General features: G+C 36.1%; 1 protein-coding gene across 1 annotated transcript in view; it reads left to right on the top strand.

Moving 5' to 3' along the window:
• RIPOR2 (RHO family interacting cell polarization regulator 2) overlaps positions 1-19,809 on the top strand; it is a 74,046-nt gene that overhangs the window by 25,664 nt on the left and 28,573 nt on the right. Inside the window, exons 2-8 of the mRNA XM_007421935.3 lie at positions 10,004-10,130; positions 11,505-11,660; positions 12,931-13,009; positions 14,213-14,236; positions 14,862-14,915; positions 17,518-17,667; positions 18,767-18,830. Coding sequence (XP_007421997.2) covers positions 10,004-10,130; positions 11,505-11,660; positions 12,931-13,009; positions 14,213-14,236; positions 14,862-14,915; positions 17,518-17,667; positions 18,767-18,830 — 654 coding nt within the window. The remainder of the gene's footprint in view (positions 1-10,003; positions 10,131-11,504; positions 11,661-12,930; positions 13,010-14,212; positions 14,237-14,861; positions 14,916-17,517; positions 17,668-18,766; positions 18,831-19,809) is intronic.

Raw genomic sequence — 19,809 nt, 5'->3', positions numbered from 1 at the left:
AGCTATATTGCTTCCTTTGATGTTGGTTGGTTAAACTATGATAAAGTTATGGTGAAAGTTCAGATATCTATGTTACTTGTTTTGCTCTGGCTATGAAAATGTATTTGGCGTGTTTTCCAGATGGCTAAAATTGGAGTTTTTATTTAGATTTCTTTTCTTTTCAAAAGTAAAGAGATAAGCAGATATGGATTTGTTATTTTAAAGCTATTTCTGTCTTACTGTCCTGTAAAACTGGCTTTCTGGTTCTGTTCAACTGTAAGAATTATCATGTAGAGCAGTGTTTCTCAGACTAGGCAACTTTAAGGTGTGTGGATTTCAACTCCCTGAATTCCCCAGCCAGTTAGAGTTGCCAAATTTGAGAAACACTGATGTAGAGGATGCAAGGATCCATTTGCCTATTCTTTCAAAAGTGTAGCAACTTAAAGCTGATAATTTTCTGAAAATGGAACAATCTGGGGATATATTTGTAATATATTTTCTATCAGCTCATTCGACTATTAAGGGTACCCATAATAAAAAGTATTATCAGGAGTGTTATTCATCACAGCAAAAGAATATTTGCCATTTAAAGATTAACAACACTTGCCAAAGATTGAGAGGCTTTCTTAGCTTCTGTTAACATGTTGCAAGACAGTGAGCTATGCAGAGTATTCAGAAGAGATGCTTCTCAAAATATTAACCTGAGAACAGCAGCAAGAAGTCCAGATAATTTGCTTTCTCCAGGGTTCTCTGAAGCTGCAGTTTGGCCACCTTCTTAGCAACCTTCCCCAAAAGGGAAGATTGGAGACAGGATGAAAGTTGTCCAGTACCCTGGCTTCTGGGGAAAGAGATGGACCACTGTCTCCTTATGCAGAGACAGGACCACACTCTCACTTAAGGATGAATTCACCACTTCCTGGACCCAACCACATATCATGTCCCTGGAGGCCTTGACTAACCAGAAGGAACATGAATCTAATACAGAGATGGTTGCACTTACAGCCCCACTTCCTCAGAACCAATGGGCTCAAACTCCTCCCAGGTAACTGAGCCAAACTTTGCCTCAGCCAACTCCATGGGCCCTGTACAGCTGGAGTCCAGCTCAGAGTGAATCCAAGCAACTTAATCTGACAGATGCCTTAAATAGCCCTCACAACAGCCCTGCAGTTGTTGTCTGGCCCTTCCCTCCCCAGGAGGGACTGAATCACTTTGAGCAAGGCCACCAGCTGGCAATCTCTGGGCTTGATAAAGGTGGGAAAATAGTCACATTTTGCTGCTCTTATCAGCACATGGTAGTCCTTTATTAAGGCTGTTATCTATGTTGAGCCAGATTTGCTCTTCATCTTCCTCCAGGAGAGCTTTAGGTGTTTTTTTCTGCTGTTTCGTCTCCTGGAGTTCCTCTGAAAACCAAGAGACTCCCCAGAATCCACAAATAGGGAGGCACCACATAAGCACAATCCAATCCAAGGCTATTTTCTCCCTCTCAGTTCAAGTGATGATGAAGGCCTCAGTTCAAGTGATGATGAAGGCCTCTGTGCATCAGAGCCTCAGGAAAACCTCTGAAACCCAACAAAATCCATCAGACACTAAGGGTGGACCAATCATATGAGTCCTACCTTCCTGTGGCAGGGAGCAGCCGTGGGAGAACTCTCAGGTTATCATGACAAGGGACTGATGTTAGCATCTCTCTCATCACCCCTGCCCTGAGACAAAAAAGTGATCTAAATGCTAGGTGTTCAGCCTTTGATGACTTGGGTCAAATCCATGGTTGCCGTGGTAGCTGTGAACTCTCAAGCTGCCTCTGACCCCACACCCAGAGACAGTATATTAAAGTCTCCGAGTACCATAAATCTGGGAAACCGCCACCGACTAGGCCACAGAGTTCACCAGTTAAGGCAGGGAAGCAAGAAAGTTGATACAATAGCAGCAATCAGAGGGCCTCCATTCAATAACCCAGTTGACAACAAAAAACAAACCCAACCAGATGGCTAATCTGGCCCCTTCAGGTCACTTCTGGCCCAGCACTCAGCAATCTTTAGTCCCAGTTATCTGGCTGCCCCCCCCCCCAAAAAAACAAACATATCACCCTACACTAAAGCTGATACAAGATAATGACTGCATTCAGTGATCAGGAATGCTGTCAGATTTGGCAAATCCACATTTTCCTCATCCTCATATTCCTGTATTGAAAGGATTTTTTATTGCTAATATACTGCAGTATCTTACATTTGAAAACCACTGTAAATCTGCAATTCAAATGGAGTGTGTTGTTTTGAATAGGCTTGAATATAAGTACTGAATCAAGGACCTCATTGTGTCCTCAGAATCACATACATGTTATACTACATTCAGGAGAGAACAAAAAATCTAGTTGGTTGCATTCTAAAATGCATCAGTGATGCAGTTTATGTTGTCTTAATTCACGTTAGCTTTTAATGAACATTTAGTGCAGGTTCTGTTTTTGCTTTTCCAAAGCAGGTGATCCATAATGCATAGGTAAAAACCTATTTTAGGGCACATTCTCTGGTGGTAAAGGCAGTGAAACAATACTTCTCTGCAGAATGTTGTCTAGCAGCTTTGTTCAGGTAATTCACCTTTTGTGGGGAGGGATGGGTGGGATAATCTCTCTGCAGCTGCTATGAAGGATCTGCTAAAGATTTTGCCAGAAAATTTGCTCCTATTCACATGAGCATTGTCTGAGGAGGTCATTGGGATAACATTTTGTGAGGATACCAGGACTTTATTCTGAATTGTGGACTTCAAGGAAGAAGATACGACAGACACTTAGCAGCATGAGTTTGGCCATCTGGGGCTGGATCCATACCCTTCCTGGTGCCTTTGGGTAGCTGGTAGGTGTCAACGGTTGAATTTCAGGTGTGATCAATTCCTCTTTAGGAAGGGGGTAGTACCTGTTGCCCTGGAAGAGGGGGTGCTGTGTCCCCTTCAAAAGAGGGCATCTCTTGATCCATCCATGTTGAACGCTTCCATCCAAACTTTCCTTTTTGTGAAGGTGAAGGGACAGCAGTGGTTGGGGAGCAGATACTCTCATACATTTTATTTGTAGGATGATTGTGCCACATTTTTTAATGATTCTCTCCTTAACAGTCGCCGATCCAGTCACACTGTTTTTTTCCCCTGTTTAATCTGTATGTAAATCAGCTTTGTTTTACACATGCAGCGATACTAAATCTGCTGAATTCACATGCATTAGCACTTACACCCAAGGTGCAGTACTCCTCCTGAGATTTTCACTCCTTTCATGTTTTCACCTGTTTTCTGCATCACAGTTAATTCTCACCTATTGTTTCCATATGAAATTTTCTTCAGTATCTATTGAATGAAAGTCTTAATCAAGAAATGATGCACAGGATTCCAGAATCCAGCACATTGGTAATATTCACAAGGTCACCATTACAATAGTAAGGGAAAACAAATAGTAGAGTGTTTGACATACTTTGAGGCTGGTACTCCTTGCATATTTTGGGCTGGCATAACTTTGCCATAACAAAGAAGTATGGTATATGCTGCATGTTTAAAAAAAAAAAAAAGCATTTAGGGCTGGTCAGAATATTCCCTCTTGTTTGACAAATAGCCTATCTCTTAGTAGGCAACACCATGTTCTTACATAAACAAATGTACTGGGAAAATTCATAGAAATATTCTTTTCTATTAATAATGCAGTTATTACTCGCTATCTATATCTGCATGTTTCATAGGTTGCAATTGTCTACTTGAATGCAAGTTACTGTGGTTACTCACATATGCTTTGTTTCAGTGCCTGCCATTGCTGTAATTCTCCATGATAGCATTATACAAAACAGATTGATCTGCCTCATAGCTCTTAAACCTCAGACAAGTTAATTTCTCCTGATCTTAAGCAACTGGTAGCCTTAAACTGATTCTTAAGGAGAGACACGCACAGCCCAAAAATGGAGATTGTACAAAACTGGATGTGTACACTCTCTTTTACAAGCTGGTCAAAATGGTGGTGGTTGCATTTTGGATTAGTTGAAATTTTCATACATACATACCTACTTAAAGGCAATCTTATGTACAAGGTATTATAGTAATGTAACCTTGATATAACTAAGACATGAATAAAAATGGCTAGTTGTGTTAAAATACATACTTGAACAATGTAATTAAGTATACAGTAAAGAAGCAATGGTAGATTAGGATTATGCCCTTGTTGGGAATATAGTATTTCAGGAGACGGCAAGTCCTTTAAGTCTAAGCTGAACATATCTACAATTACACAATTGAGGGCTCACTAAAATATGTCCATCTTGCTTGAATTAAATCTTATTTGGGTTTATCCAGTCAAGTAACAGCAGTTCAAGATCTCAGCTATTCCCTTAAACTCAAAAGACAGAAATGAAAGAGAGAGAGCTCTGTGAAGAGTTGAGGATTATAAACTCACTCCAGACTTTGAGTTGATCTTACCACTGACTTCATTGAAAGTATAGAGAACAAGTTAGGGGCACCCAATCCAAAGGAAAGAGCATAAATCTCATCCTCTAGGACCACCTAGAGAAATTTCAAAACAGTCTCTTTTGTCTGGCTTTCAGATCTAATATGAAATCAGTTTCAGCCTACACCTTTTATTTTCAGTATTATGTACAGGCTTTCTTAGTCATGTGTACACTAAGGTTGTGCTGAGGATGTATTGTGTAGTACCAGAGATCAGTCATAGTAATTTGGTTAGGTTGGTTTGCCTGGATGGGATAGCAAGGAGGGGAACTAGAAAGAAAGTCTGGTCAGTGGGACTCAGATCTCTATCCAAGGATACCAGTCTTATCCTATTAAATACTACTAATCAAATTAAAAGAGAGATGACAAAGTGTGCTAGCTTCGAGCACTAACCTAATTTCTAGTTAGGCAGTAGTAAATCCTAGTAGAAGAAAGCAAACATTACTTTCCTCTATTGTAAAGATATATTTTATTTGCAAAATCATTTTGAAGTTTTGCAGCAGTTGTTAAAGTAATCTTGGGAGGTCATATACCTAAATTATAGAAACTCAGAGTTTCTGTGAAGTCACATTGAGAACATTCCTGACACATAAAAGCTGTAGTGGAAAAGTTCAAAAGAAGACCTTCTCTGAGACCTGTTCTACTACTACTTAAAGATTTATCGAAAAGAACACTGATGCAGTAACTTACATAAGAATATATGTCTATGACACAATTATGTGGCTTTTCTTTCAAGAAAATAGATTTAGTATAAAAAATTCTTGAAGGGATTCATGCCTTCAGCAAATGTAAGGGTGTGTGTGTGTGTGTGTGTGTCTGTATGTTAAAATAGTATTTTGATCTATTGTTCCTAATGGAATTCAACATCTGTAATTTTGGACCACCAATGTCCTCCTCCTCCTCCTCCTCCTCCTCCTCTTGAAGCATATATAATGTCATTCAGTTGCACTTTTATGGAATTGTTTATCATAGTTCTGTAAAAGAATATTCATTTCTAGTATGTGAATTTAAGTGTATATAATATTTTCAGTTCTTCAAATCTTTCATAAGGATTTTATTGCTCTGACTTTTACAGTTGTAATTCTGCTAATTAGCCTGTAATCAACAGAATATACACATCGGCATTTGAGCCTCTTCAATTGATTACATTCAAACCCTCCAAGGGAAGAAATATAATCAAACAAATGTTTTATTCAGACTTTCCATTAAATAGAAGCACTAGTGTAGAAATAGCAAAGAATTAAGAATGAATGTATGTGACTATTTTAGGGATGTTGATAGTCACACCAAAATGGGATCAACTACAGCCATAAAAATGCATCAGAAGAGAAAAAAGAAACAGCCATATATATTGGAATATCCTCTGTAGATGAAAAATGGCACTATTAATTAATTGTAGTCATCAACTCTTTCCTGATATTTATGATTTTTGTACTGAATTAGTGCTGTACTTATGATCATGTAAAGTATAGAAGTGCTATACTTATGACCATATAAGGTATAGTGTTATACCCCTCTGTGAATGCTCCTGCTCTTGTAGAGCTGGTTTTAGTAGATGTTCTGGTTGATCACTTGAAGGCAGTGTGGAAGTTGACATACAGCGTGATCTGGGCAAAGCTGTAATCTCTGTGAAATGACTCCAAAAGGAGTTCAAAGATGCATCATTGCTGCTCCTGCATAATGATGGACAGAATATTTTTTTTTTAAATGTATTTGTCATCTGCTATTTTTTTGAAAGGAATTGTCCCTGATTTTGGTCATTTATGCTCAATTTGATTACTGTAATCTCCATATAAGGCTAGGGATACTGTTGGTGAATGATCCTCCCTGCTGGGAAAGGTCAACCTCCATGCCTTGGATTTAGGGTCAGGAGTGGTTTGGGATTTCATGGTCTCCATGATTACCGTGGATTTACTCCAAGTCAGCATGGGCCTGACACATACCAGGGATTATAGACTTGATCTGTTTTTCACTTTGGAGCAGTGCAAATGTGATATGAAGGTACAGAACATTAATGTCAGACCTTGATCATGGTCAGATCAAGGCTTATTGGCAACACCAATCTCTGTGGGAGATGGTCCACACTAAGCATCTTATGGATCTAATTTCCACTTGGGTTCTTTGTGAGTTTCTCAGCAATCTGGCAGGTTGCCTAATCAATCTCTGGGATATAGAGGTGACAAAGATACTAGATTGGGTTGTCCCTGTATGGCTTCTCTCTGTGTGCTGATCCTGGGATGCTCCTTGGTTTACTGAGGAGTTTCTGAGAAATGAAATTCCAGAAGAGCCACCTGGAATGATGCTAGCAAAAATGAACAAGTACAACCGACCAGACATGGATCAGTTTAGAGGCTACACCAGTAATGGTAAGGGTGAAGTACCAGGACTTGTCCACACATGGAATGCCATCAACAGTCCTGTTGGGAACCAGTGTCTCAGAAGAGTTATCTACTAGCCACCATGACCTTTTTGCCAGGCATTTTGCAGATAGGATCATTCATATCCACTTTCAGTTAGAAAATGAGCCATTTTGATGAAGTAGCATGCCAAGTGGTGCCAATTTCTAGACCAATTATGCTCAAACTCTGTTCAGGAGAATCCTAAAACTTGAAAAATTACTGGAGGTTTCTTTTCAAGGGCAAATCCCTTCTGTATGAAATGACTCCTTTAACTTATCGGATTACCAAGAATTTAAGTCCTGAGAATTCAAAAGATGAGATTTAATATAATGACTAAGGAAAAATAAAAATAAAAAAAAAATTCAGTGTAAAACTCATGTAACAACAATAATAATATTAATTTTTTAAAAATGATCAATAAGGACATAGATGAATTAGGGATTACACTGCTATATATGCATTTATATGTATGTATTCTATTTCTTTCCCTTTTTTCTTTCTTTGTTTTTCCTGTTGCAGTTTACATAAATTATTTTTTAAAATTATTTTTATTTTTATTAAGTCGCTTTCTTTTCCTGTACATAAATTATTCTCCTGATTTTTTACTAATTACCTTGCAAACATCTCCAGTTTGGCAGACATCCATTTTAGAACAACTATGAGCCTCTTGTCCCTTACGTACTTTAACAAGAACATGATGGTACGCATTATGTTGGCATTGTTTTGTTTTATTTTGACAGGAAGAGGCTTTTGACTGTGAAGCAGCTCATCATATGCAAATTAGCTCTTCATGACTAACAGCCTTTCCTGATTATCCTTCTGCTGTTTTATGTGCTGTAGAATGTTTTTGCCGCTGAACTTCTATAAGCCTGACAATGTTTCTAAGCTGTTTCTTTCTTAACAGGTCCATTTACAGTAATTGGTTGAGAGAATTCTTCTCATATAAGCCAGGCAACAGCTTAGTAACTGTTAATGTGGCACATTGTGGCCCTAACTAGATTTCTATTCAGAAACTATTGGGAGTTCAAGATGAGCAGGGGTGGGAATGCATAAGTGTTATAAGTAGGATAGTTCTAGAAGTTACCCAATCTTGGTCTATTTTAAGGTCAAAGGTAGATTGAAAATTTGGATTATAAAACGATGAATGGATTTACAGTTGGTACACAAATAGTAGAAAGTAAGTTTGACAACCCCAGAAAAATCCAGATTTGTGTCAGCTGTCCTATGAACATCTTTGGGAGATAATCTTATACAATTCATTTTAAAATGCTACTTCTGTCTTAAAAGTTGCATTGGAATTTTTGAGCGGCCAGACCAGTAATAAAGTTTAACGTAAACTTGATTTCTTTAAAGTTCCTTTGAATTCAGGGCAACTTTCAGGAGTATATTTTAGGAGTACAACCAAAGTATCTTGGAATACTAAGAAGCAATGGTTTTTACAGACTCTTTTAAGATTCTGTATTCTTACATCTCTAAATGAATATGCTCTTGAATGATACAAGCAATGTAGCCTCTGTAACAGTGTTTTTAAACCTTGGCAACTTTAAGATGTGTGGACTTCAATTCCCAGAATTCCCCATGCTGGCTGGGGAATTCTGGGAGTTGGAGTCCACACATCTTAAAGTTGCCAAGGTTGAGAAACACTGCTCTATAAGGTCCCAGTTCTATTCTTTATGCCCAAAACAATCTACATTTGCACCAAGAAAATAGGTATTCAGTGACAGTTATAAATTAAGTATTTCAAGATTTTATTTTATTTTCTAACTACAAAATCCCATTACATCTGTACTTTTAGTGGAAGGATTCTCCTTGCCCCCCCCCTTGCAGAAAGAGATGGAGAAGTGATCTGTGTAAGTTCCTCTTGTTCATGTTGCTCTGACAAATACATAGCCCTCTAGATCATGTTTTGAGGAACCCAAGGGCAGCAGTATCATCATAAAGGTGTTTATCATTTCCCCCTATAATTAAAATACTATCATCATCTACTCTGGCAGAGCCAGTTAGTACTTAGATGCCTGCTCATTAGCAACAACTGTTAATATAGGGATCATTAGAATGCCCCGTATTGGGGGCATCAAAAAGTCAAGATAGCAGGCATAACCAAAGCTGTGCCCCTTTGTACATACAGGTGATACACATGAAAAAGGCTGGACTTTGATTGCATGGTTGCTTCTGCCATCTTAACTTTTTTGATCATTCCCTGGAGATGCCCGTGTCCTCTTTCCGGGATTCAGGAGTGGTTTGCTTTTTCTTTCAAAATCTCTGTTTGCTAGATATATTGCATGGAAAGAGTTTTTGTCTAATTTTGTTCAAGAGATTAATATAAATTTGGTGTCAAATAGGGGTTAGTTATCAATTGTTGTTTAGGAATTCCATAATGTTCTTTTAAGTTCTGTAAGTTCTCTCAAGATTTTTTTTTTCTCAGCAACTATATGTTTAGGTTCTTTTCTCAGGATCTTCAAGAAGTTAAAATGTTTTATAGTTTACCAATGTTGCAGTCCTATACATGCTGACCAGGTAGTAAATCATATTATTTCTTCTAAGTAAGCATGTAGATAATTGCTGTAAGTCACAGTTTAATTTTAATGTCATAGTTCTGAGTTTCTAAAAAAAGAAAAGGATTCTGCTTTCTTAATACCTATAAACAAGAATTCCTGTTGCATATTTCCATATGGTTCTCTATTTAGCACCTAGCAAATGTTCTGCCCTAATCTTGTTTCCTGTGGTTTTCTCTACTTTGAATGGATGTAAAGATTCTTAAGCAACATAATCTGCCAAGTTTGCATTTCTAGTTTTTTGTTTCTTAAATAGTGTAGGGACTTAGCTTTGATTCTATCCAGCATGGTACTGGATATGCTATTGACCAATAATATAAAATACAATTGAACAACTGAACTTGATAATCCACAGAAATAAAATGATATATTTTCACCTACTAATGCAAATATATATTTTAGGCTCCAGGCTGAATTGGACTAGTATAGATATACTGTCCTGTATTGCCAACATTCAGAGGCTTGAATATCAAGTCCTAACATTATTAAATTGCATTAATATTATATAATTTCTCTTTTTATTAGAGGTTGTTAGGACTTGATTTAAAGCTGCTTGTACCTTACCATTGTGGCTGACATTCTTACTGTTTTATCTTCCAGAAATATCTTTAAGATTCCCAGAAATCATGTCAGTAGGATCGCATTCATTCTCCCCAGGAGGCCCTAATGGGATTATTAGAAGTCAGTCCTTTGCTGGTTTCAGTGGTCTTCAAGAAAGAAGATCCAGGCAAGTACCATCTCCAAAGCTAAGCTATAAACTGAAGAAAAAGCCACATATACTCAACCTCTTTAGGTCTGGAGATCTGTTCTTATTTCAGGATTATCTGTGCCTCTGTTATAAATCTAACAATCTGTGATCAAAACAGCCATTTAAGCAACTAGAAAACAAGCTTCATCAAAGGTTATCTACTTGACCTGATCTCCTCTTTTACTCCAACAAGTTTCCATCAGCTCCATGGTATGGAATGAAAAGGAGGGATGAAAATGAAACAGCTTCTTCCCCATCCCCCATACTCAGATAAAAGATAAAATCTTAAAGCTGAATCAAACCATTTGATTTATTAAAAATTTTGATTCTTTTTATGGCTAATCAGACAGTAGGTCCTGATGACCATTTACAGCAATGTTTCACAAGGGTGGGATGGTAAGTACATTAATATGAATAAGTCTCCATATTAAACTTAACTCTCAATTTAATACTGAGCATATTAGATCTCCCACAGTGCTCTGAACAATGATGTATGTGCATTAGGGAAATATATTATGATGTCTAGATCCAGAAACATGGTGTAGCCTGCTACAGCCCACCACTTGCAAGAGTGTCTGCCTAGAAATTTTTCAAAGCCACAGCTGGCCCTGACTTTTGAAGGATATGTGTGTGTCTTTATTGTCTTTCTTTTGAGAAAGGGTTTACCTCTAATTCTGTGTTTCATATACAGTGCTCTTTTAATATAAGTGATCCTCCAGTTTATACTACAACTCTTTTGCTGTTTTTGAAGGCAGGATTGTAAATATTTGTTTTCTTTATTTAGGGTGCATTTTGCAGTGAGGATTACGCTTGATGTTGGCTCAAGCTGCCAGGGTATTTCCCTGCACAAGTTTAATTCAAATGACAGAAGTTGCTTAGCTCACTGCGATCATGTTTTTGTTTTATAATACAAACATTTTGCTTGAAAATTAATTAAAACTGTTAATGGCTACCAAGACCCATGGTGCTAGTAAACACCAATTAATGTTATAAGTGACCAAGCAAATAATAGCTGTTTATCAAGCTTCTTTATTTTATTGAATATGTATAGTGTATTTTAATTTGTTGTTACTTCCACTAAATCTTTGCAGTGGGTCATAGTGCAGATTTAAATAAATGAATGAAATTGAATGATAAAAGCACTGGTCTTGTTAACAAGCTGAATATCAGATGCTGACTAGCCAGTTGCTATGAGGGCTTAACAGGTTAATGCATCACTTTTCACTTCTCTGGCAGGCGACATTAAGTTTTTAGCCTGGAAATATTAATAAATGCTGTGTAGACAATATTAAAATATTCAGCATTTAATGTATTTATTCCATAGCCAACTCTCTTTTCATTTTCATTTTGTAGATGTAATTCCTTTATTGAGAATTCCCCTGCACTCAAGAAACCCCAAGCCAAAGTGAAGAAAGCACACCATTTGGGGCACAAAAGTAGCAGCTCCGCTAAGGAACCTCAGCCTGAAAGAATGGAGGAAGTTTACAAGGCCTTAAAGAATGGACTGGAGTAAGAGCTTTTATTACTGCTGGTTGTACTGCTCATTACAGAAGAAAAAAAGTGATTTCTGTGTGATAAACAAGAGTTTAACTACTGATGTCAAAGATGGCTTATCAGCTTCCAACCATCAAAAGTACCTAGTTTTCTTATAGCTAAGGATTGATTTGCACAATCCACAGGTGTTTAGTCATCTGGATAGTTTCAGTCCAACAGATGCCTTTTATCCTTCTGTTTTAGTGCATAATAGCTGCAAGAGTTTCCACCTTTTGTTATTTCAGCTCATGTCGAAATGATTGTGTGTTTAACTCTGTGGGCTAAATTGGACTTTTGGTATGCCATTACTGTCTTGCATTTAGCTTGGTTTGTAGCGATATGAGGAAATTCTGCTTTTAATAGTGGCATATTTATAACAAGTTGAATTATGCATGCTTTAAGCGTAGTTCAGTTCAATCACATTAATTAACTGTTGGTCAGCTTACTTTAGGGACTGGGTAAACATAATGTTTATGCAGGGCTTTCTCAGTTGACTGAAAACTAAAAAGAGTTGGCATGTGCATTGTGATCTGGTAACTTTTAACTGATTTTTATAAAAGTACCTTTTTCCAGTATTATTTTCTTTTTCCATATTTGCTGCAATTACTGTGACGTGCTAAAACTAAAACCTGTTATGGGTGATATGTTAAGCAAACTGAAGTGTGATTTTGATGCTAGAGATTATTGCAACTTTTTCTGGACCTCTGAGGACACGGTGAACATAAAATCAGATTAATAAATTACAGCATTAATTGTATGTTAAAAGGCATCTGTAGTTAAATTACTATGTTTTCTTTTTTTTTTTTAATAATGAAACTGATATAATTTAAAAAGATTTCTGCCTCTTACATTTATATACAGTATATGTTGGGTGTTCTTATTCTATTCAGATAAGAATAGAAATATGAAGGGCTTAAGCTGCCTGCTTTTCAAAATGACTTACAGTAGATTACAATCATGCCAGTTCTGGGAAAATTTTATATCAGTAATTTTTTACTCATATTTTATAAATCACATCTGAAAAAGTTGACTTTTCTGTCTTCCCTTCCACAGGTATACTCTATTTATAAGTAAAACTGTCAGCCAAATATTTACTCTATAAAGAAATAATGCTTCATTTTAAAAAACCTTATTTATTTATTCATTCATTCGTTCATTCATTCATTCATTCATTCATTTATTTGTGGTAGTTTAAAATATGGGAATATAACATTGCTGATGTTTCAACTTTGGATTCTCTTTACAGTGAATATTTGGAAGTGCATCAAACAGAACTGGATAAATTAAATACTCAATTAAAGGACATGAAAAGAAATTCACGGCTGGTATGCTTGTCTACGAATTCGGAACAGTAGAGAATTATTTGCTAAGCAAGGAAATGAAGAGTTGGATTCTGGTGTTGGGATGCTGCATATGAAACTAAGGGCTCATTGATGCTTTATAACAAATAAAATACATATTTTACCCAAAAGGATTATACCACTTCAGGCATTTGACTAAAAATATCCCCATATTACTAGATGATGCTGATATTCCAGATCTCTTTTTTCCCACATACGTTTTCCCTCTTGATCTATATCATACCTATTTCAGCACTTATTGCAAAAGCCATTGTTAGTGAACAATATATGTGGCTATTTTTTTTTTTCTAACAAAGACTTGTGCAAAATGAGAAGGAAAATCTGGGAGAAAAAAGAGTTAATCTATTTGTAAAAACTAACTACCGTACTCCAATCCTATTAAACATCAGAGAGAAAAATAATATGTTTACCTCTGGGTGTGGGTGTGTGTTCATTTTTATTTTATTTTATTTTATTAAATTAAAATAAAATAAAATAAATATATAAATATATATATCTGTTCTGTTCTGTTCTGTTCTGTTCTGTTCCTATTCTATTCTCCTACCCTATCCTATCCTATCCTATCCTATCCTATCCTATCCTATCCTATCCTATCCTATCCTATCCTATCCTATCCTATCCTATCCTATCCTATCCTATCCTATCCTATCCTATCCAAACAATTGTTCCTTGAAATTGTATTCCTCTTGTGTCGATTGGAAAATGTCTTGGAATAAAGGTGGTACTGGAGAAAAAAATCTGCAAATCAGTTATTGTAACCACTTTTCTCAAAATAGATAGACAATTATGGTTTCTATGTTTTTATTAGATTAAATCAGTTTGTTTTAGACAGAGTAGGCCAGTGTTCACTCCTTTACAGGGGTGATTACATGGCTGAACGATGTCAGGAAGCCATTTTATTTAATTGTTTGGCTATGCCTTTGCTTGTAAAGCTTTTCTGGGAAGTTTAGAAATGAATTTACATTTTCCTACTTATCCTCATCCTGGACAGAACATTGCCTGAAAAAATGTCATCTGTGTCTTTTTTTTTTTTTTAATGACATTTATTTATTGCAGTTGATTCATTTTGGCTCAGTTGTACTAGGGCACTGTGTATACAACCATAGTGTTTTCTTCCTTGGAAGAACATCTTATTTTTCAGTAATATATTTATTTTATTCATTTCAGGGGGTGCTGTATGACCTTGACAAGGTAAGTTTTTGTAATGATTATACTTCAGTAAACAACCAGCCTCAATCCTGTGGGGTAGCAGAGAAAATTCTCCCTCCTGATTGGGAACTTTGGGTGTTGTAGTCCCAATACATCTTAAGGGCTGGAGAAGGCTGCAGCATGGCATCACATCATATTAGCTAGAGGACTCACAGTGCAAGTAATACTATCCATCATTTGTCCTCCATTTACTTTGCAAAAGCTACCTTCAGTCCATAAAATTGATTTCAAATAAAGTGATTTGAAGATTCTTGCCTAAGGTGATTGTAGGGACATCTCAGTAAGTGCATGAAAAATTGATTGTATATGTAGTTTGGAACCCAGTTATACAGTAACTTGAGATATGTTTAATGGAACTGGGAAGACCTGTTTTATCCAACACTATTAGTGATTATTTTTTTAAGTTTAGAATGAAATTAAAAGTACTTTAACTCTGGTCTTTTTTTGGTCCAGATAGAGCTAAAGGTTCTCACTTTTCAGGGAAAGACTGAATTCCTTTTGAATATCAAACTGGTCTTATATGAGAATATTAGACATATAGAAAAGTACACTTTGGTTCAGCTAACCTCAGATATCTGTTTTTATTTTGTTTCTTTAATTGTTTCAGCAAATGAAAGCAATTGAAAGATACATGAGAAAGCTTGAGTTCCATATCAGTAAGGTAATTAACTTCCTTTCATTCTGCTTCCAACTTTGTTTTTATCAAAAGCCTGTCCAGCAATATCTGGTAGTCTAGAGAAACCATCTCACAGAGCAGCTCTTTAGATAAATTTAGATTAAGGCTTGCAAGTAATCTTGTGCAAATGAGCATAAGAGTCAAGTGTAGCCTGTAAGAGAATTTGCCGTGTCCCTCAAGTTGTTCTCTCTCAGAGCAAGTCTGTGGTCAAACTGACCTGGAACAAGAGGAAATGAGATGAGATAACAAAATTGATGTACTGCTAACATCCTTGTCTTTGCCTGCCGGGTGAAACAAGCTCATCTCTAGATGGAACGTTTCTTTTCGACATAACCTTGTCTTCAATTAAGCTCTTAAGAAAAAATCATCCAATTCTATTATCAGAATGTTTTGTAATACTTTAACAGTAATCACTCCCTATTAATAGTTCATTATCTCCATATCTGTATATTTGCGTGATACGTAATATTTGTGTGTGCATGGATCCACATAGGCACATTCAGAGATTAGATACTCTTTCATTTGTACAATAAAATATCTCACACCAATAAGTACAACAAAGCACCATATTCAGTCATGCTGAGTGCCTATTGCTGAAGGCCATGTTTTGGGACAAGAGTCTCTACAGCTGCCATTTGTATTTTGAAATGTTGCATGCAGCTGAAATGAAGTTAGCTGTAAGACTGCCGCATGTCACTGGCTGACCTGCACTAAGATTATGTTTCCTTTTTCCTATAATAGTAGATGGCAAACAGTATGGAGCTATCTTGTGATTTTTTTAGTTCAACCTTCTGTTATGGGACATTCAGAACATAACCCTCTTAATTTTTTTCATGCTCATAAATCAAATATTCATCAGGAAAATAAATCCAAAATAGTGTGTTCCCTGCTGGCAAGCTCATGCAGTGGGTACTTTGTGTTCAAGTCCCTCCCACTCAGAACAAAGGGATTTCAATGTTTTACTGAGTTGCTACAGAGCTAAATCTACATCCAAATTGCTCAGTATGTTAACTTGTTGTTCTGTAACCCATGGTGACAAATATGGAGAATTTTATGTGAAGCAAGGTTTTTATAAGAACAAAACATGAGCAATTGTAATTGAAAACATTTCAAGAAAAGTTGCACAACTTTGGTCTCTGTGACAAGCAGCGTTGGTTAGCCTTCCAGTGAAAGCTGGGTCATGAATTTAAATTTTGAAAGGGAAGTAAAGGAAGGAAATGTGGTCATGACACTTTTGCAATGTCACAGATGGGTTTGTGGTAGACCTGCTCAAGGAAAAAAATGATGTACCACACACACTCTTGTTAATAGAAATAAATAGCATGACTGGCTAGGGAATTCTGGGAGCTGAAGTCCACACATCTTAAAATTGCTGAGGTTGAGAAACACTGCTGTAGATTATTGCCATTATGATATATGTTGTTATATAAGGAACCATATTCTTTCATTACTATTGAGCTGGTACTCATTTTCTGAGTGCTTTGTTTGGATCTGTCTAGTATGCAAAACCTGCTGATAAAGCTCTGGTGTTGTACCCTTGCAGTGGCTTACATCCAGTCATGTTTTTTGTTAGTGGAAAACATTCCCATGCATATTAAAGAAACCACATATTTTTCACCCACCGCGTAACTTTGTGCTGTATCCTACAATGTTTCAGAAGGTCTTCTAATCATTAGAAAAGCAGTCTATCAAAAAGGTTAGAGACAAATGGGTACGGGAATCAATAAAAATCAAGCCCCCAGCTTCATGTGAGTGGAAGTGTTTTCCACTTATGCCAAAGTGCTATTGTACATAATGTACTGTAAGAAGTGATAACTGAGTTATTTTGTCTTGCAAGAAATATGTTGTCTGTAGAAGGAAAAAAACGGATTGTTTAAAATGGTAAGCTGTTTAAATGGCAGAACAATTCTATGCATAGTTCTTGGGACCACAATTCTTTTTATTTCTTGTCTGGAAGTCAGTTCCACTAAGCATAGTGGGTCTCTGCTCTGTATAAAAATGCATAGAATTAATCAGTAACAATTTATCTAGTAGGAATAAAACATTTGGGCTGTGATTTCCAGTTTTTGCTCAGTACTGTGAAGGAGACTTTAACATGGGCAAGAATATAATATTCTGCTTTTCTTGTTAAGTAGACTCTTTTGTATACTACAGTAGCGTGTCGCTGCTGTCTTTTTCTTATTCTGAGAATTAATTCAAATTATTAGAGTGGTCAGCAAGGTGAAATATTAAGAGCAGCTACTATTATTAGTTTTGAAAGGAACCTTAATGAAAAAAGAAAAGGTTTGCAAAAAAATTCAAATGGCTGACCATAATTGTTAGTTAAAAGCTTGAGAAGCTGCAGTATTAATCTTTGAAAAATAGTTGTGAGATAACAAGAGAATGGTGTCATTTTCACAGATAATTATTTTCAGTACAAAGATGGTATCAGCAATGAAACTGTTTACTCACTACAGTAGTCTCTATAGACTAGTATGATATCATATCATTATCATATCATACCTGGATAATTCAAACACCTTTTGATTGATTTTGATTTTTTTATTTTTTTAAAAAATCTTAATTTTGCTGTTTTTCTTCCTATCAGGTAGATGAACTCTTTGAAGCCTATTGTATCCAAAGACGGCTTCGTGATGGTGCCAGTAAAATGAAGCAAGCATACGGGTTGTCCCCTGCTAGCAAGGCAGCTCGAGAGAGTTTGTCAGAAATCAACAAAAGCTATAAAGAATATACAGAGGTATAAAATTGTCTCCGTTTTATCTAGACTTCCTAGATTGAAATTTTCCAATTACTGTAATAGGAAGATTGAGTTGTTGTGGAAAAAATAGATTGTGGATTTTTTTTTAAAGTACAGAATTAGTTTCCAGTGATAATAGTTATTACATTTATGCAGCATTGTGTATTCTGCCATCAAATTGGTAGTTTGTTTACCACTTGGGATTTGATTCCAAAAAAGTGCTTCAGAGCAAGGTGGAGCAAGACTATAGCAACCATTTGGAACTCTTTAAAGCAACTGTATCTTTTTCCAGGATAATGCATCTGCACTTTAAAAGTGCTGCACAATCCCAGGAAATGCACTATCCCAGGAAAAGACACCATACTTTTAAAAAGCTGTAGGCAGATGTACCATTTTAGAATCAAATCTGAAACACTGCATTGCACTGCTGTAAGTAGTTTGGAATGCAGAGATCCCCTTCCAATATATAGAATTTCAGGAGATTTAAATAACTTCCAGTGAAATATTAACATTCCTGCAGATATTAGAACTGATTTGCTTAAATTCTGGTATAGAATTTGATCAAATATATGTCTAGGAATTCATTTTTCCTTAATGAAGTTAATGTCTTACAATATGTGATAGGAGTATAATAATTTATAGTAGGGCTGATTATATTGTAGATTTCCAAAATGAGCAGTACTTTGATGTGAAAATTAATGTAAATGCTAATTCTTGTTTATGAAAAGTGCATATATGTGTATTTCAGGGGTATCTTTGCAGTTGAAAGCTACAATTCACCATACTTTTCTAGATTTCCTGCTAGAATATCTGAACTCCATGGACAAAAAAAAAAGTTGCTCTATGACTTATTTCGACAAAACCCACTGATCTTGAAGAAAAAATTGAATTTTGATTCCTGGATAACAAGGAAGGCAGAATTTCCATACACTGACTCCCCCCCCCCCCGACTATTATTGTAAATTCAACTCAGCCTACTTCAGAAATCACTACATTACAATTAGTTGTAATGAAAACAGTTCAGTGTATTTTTAAGGTATCTTTATATAGTTCATTTGGGATGGTTGATCTGATACCAATCTTTTGTTTTCCTACATAGAGCATGTGTGCCATTGAAGGAGAGCTGGAAAATTTAATGGGGGAGTTCTGCATCAAGATGAAAGGTAATTGTCTTGCCTCTCATGCCCTTTTCTACACAAACATCTCAGCAAGGGCTCTCTGTGTGTGGTTTCTGAAAGCACCAAGAGGACAATCCAATTTAGATAAGAGGTTTGTTTTCTTTCGCTCACCTCTTGGGATATAAAGTTTTCCAAATATCTCTGCCTTGTTTTCAAAGTGATCAAAATATATTATGTTCATTGAAATAGCAAGCATTTACTGCAAACTTTCTAAAGATTTTTGTCTTGCTTAGAAGGTTGTGGGTTAATTACATTTAATCAAAAATATATTTTTAGACCAAAACCAAATTATATCTGAAAGATGCATATTTTTTGCATATATTTTATAATGTCCTAGTAGGATTGAAAAAGCAAACTCTCATTGCTAGGGATTTGAAATGTTGATTAGATGTTATTTGATACATGAGATCAATATTTGACTAATTAAAAATATAAAGCTTACCTCTGGAAAATATATTACAACTGCATTAATAACTGGGTAGGTAGGTATTAAAGATATCCATATCTCTGTCCCAATTTATATGTGCAAATGGAACAGAAAAATCTTTAGTAGACAATATTGTCTCTTTTGAGAACATTTATGAATTTATAATTCAACATTCTTCTTTCCTTGCAAGTCACTTGAATTCATATATACACTGAATTGTATATATCAACAGAGAAATCAAAAGATCATTGACTTGGAGCATCCTTTGACACCCATGTATATCTATTTGTGTTCTGGAGGTTTCTTTTTTCAGGCTTCAGCTATTTCTCTTCTCTTCTCTTCTCTTCTCTTCTCTTCTCTTCTCTTCTCTTCTCTTCTCTTCTCTTCTCTTCTCTTCTCTTCTTCCATTTTTGCTGCTGCAGCTCAGGGAAGACACTTTTCCATAACTTAAGGAAATTGCACAAAGGCAAGGAGATGAGTCCACAACTGGATCTGTGAATCCATAGCTGTTAGCATTACCTAGGCCTCTTAACGGTG

Source organism: Python bivittatus, unplaced genomic scaffold, assembly GCF_059951505.1.
Source record: "Python bivittatus isolate LINGU-HERP-01145 unplaced genomic scaffold, Pbiv_v1 ctg000840_np1212, whole genome shotgun sequence".
In the NCBI taxonomy this organism is placed as follows: Eukaryota; Metazoa; Chordata; class Lepidosauria; order Squamata; family Pythonidae; genus Python; species Python bivittatus.
The sequence above is the reverse complement of the archived record's forward strand: the minus strand, read 5'-3'. Positions and strand labels throughout refer to the sequence as shown.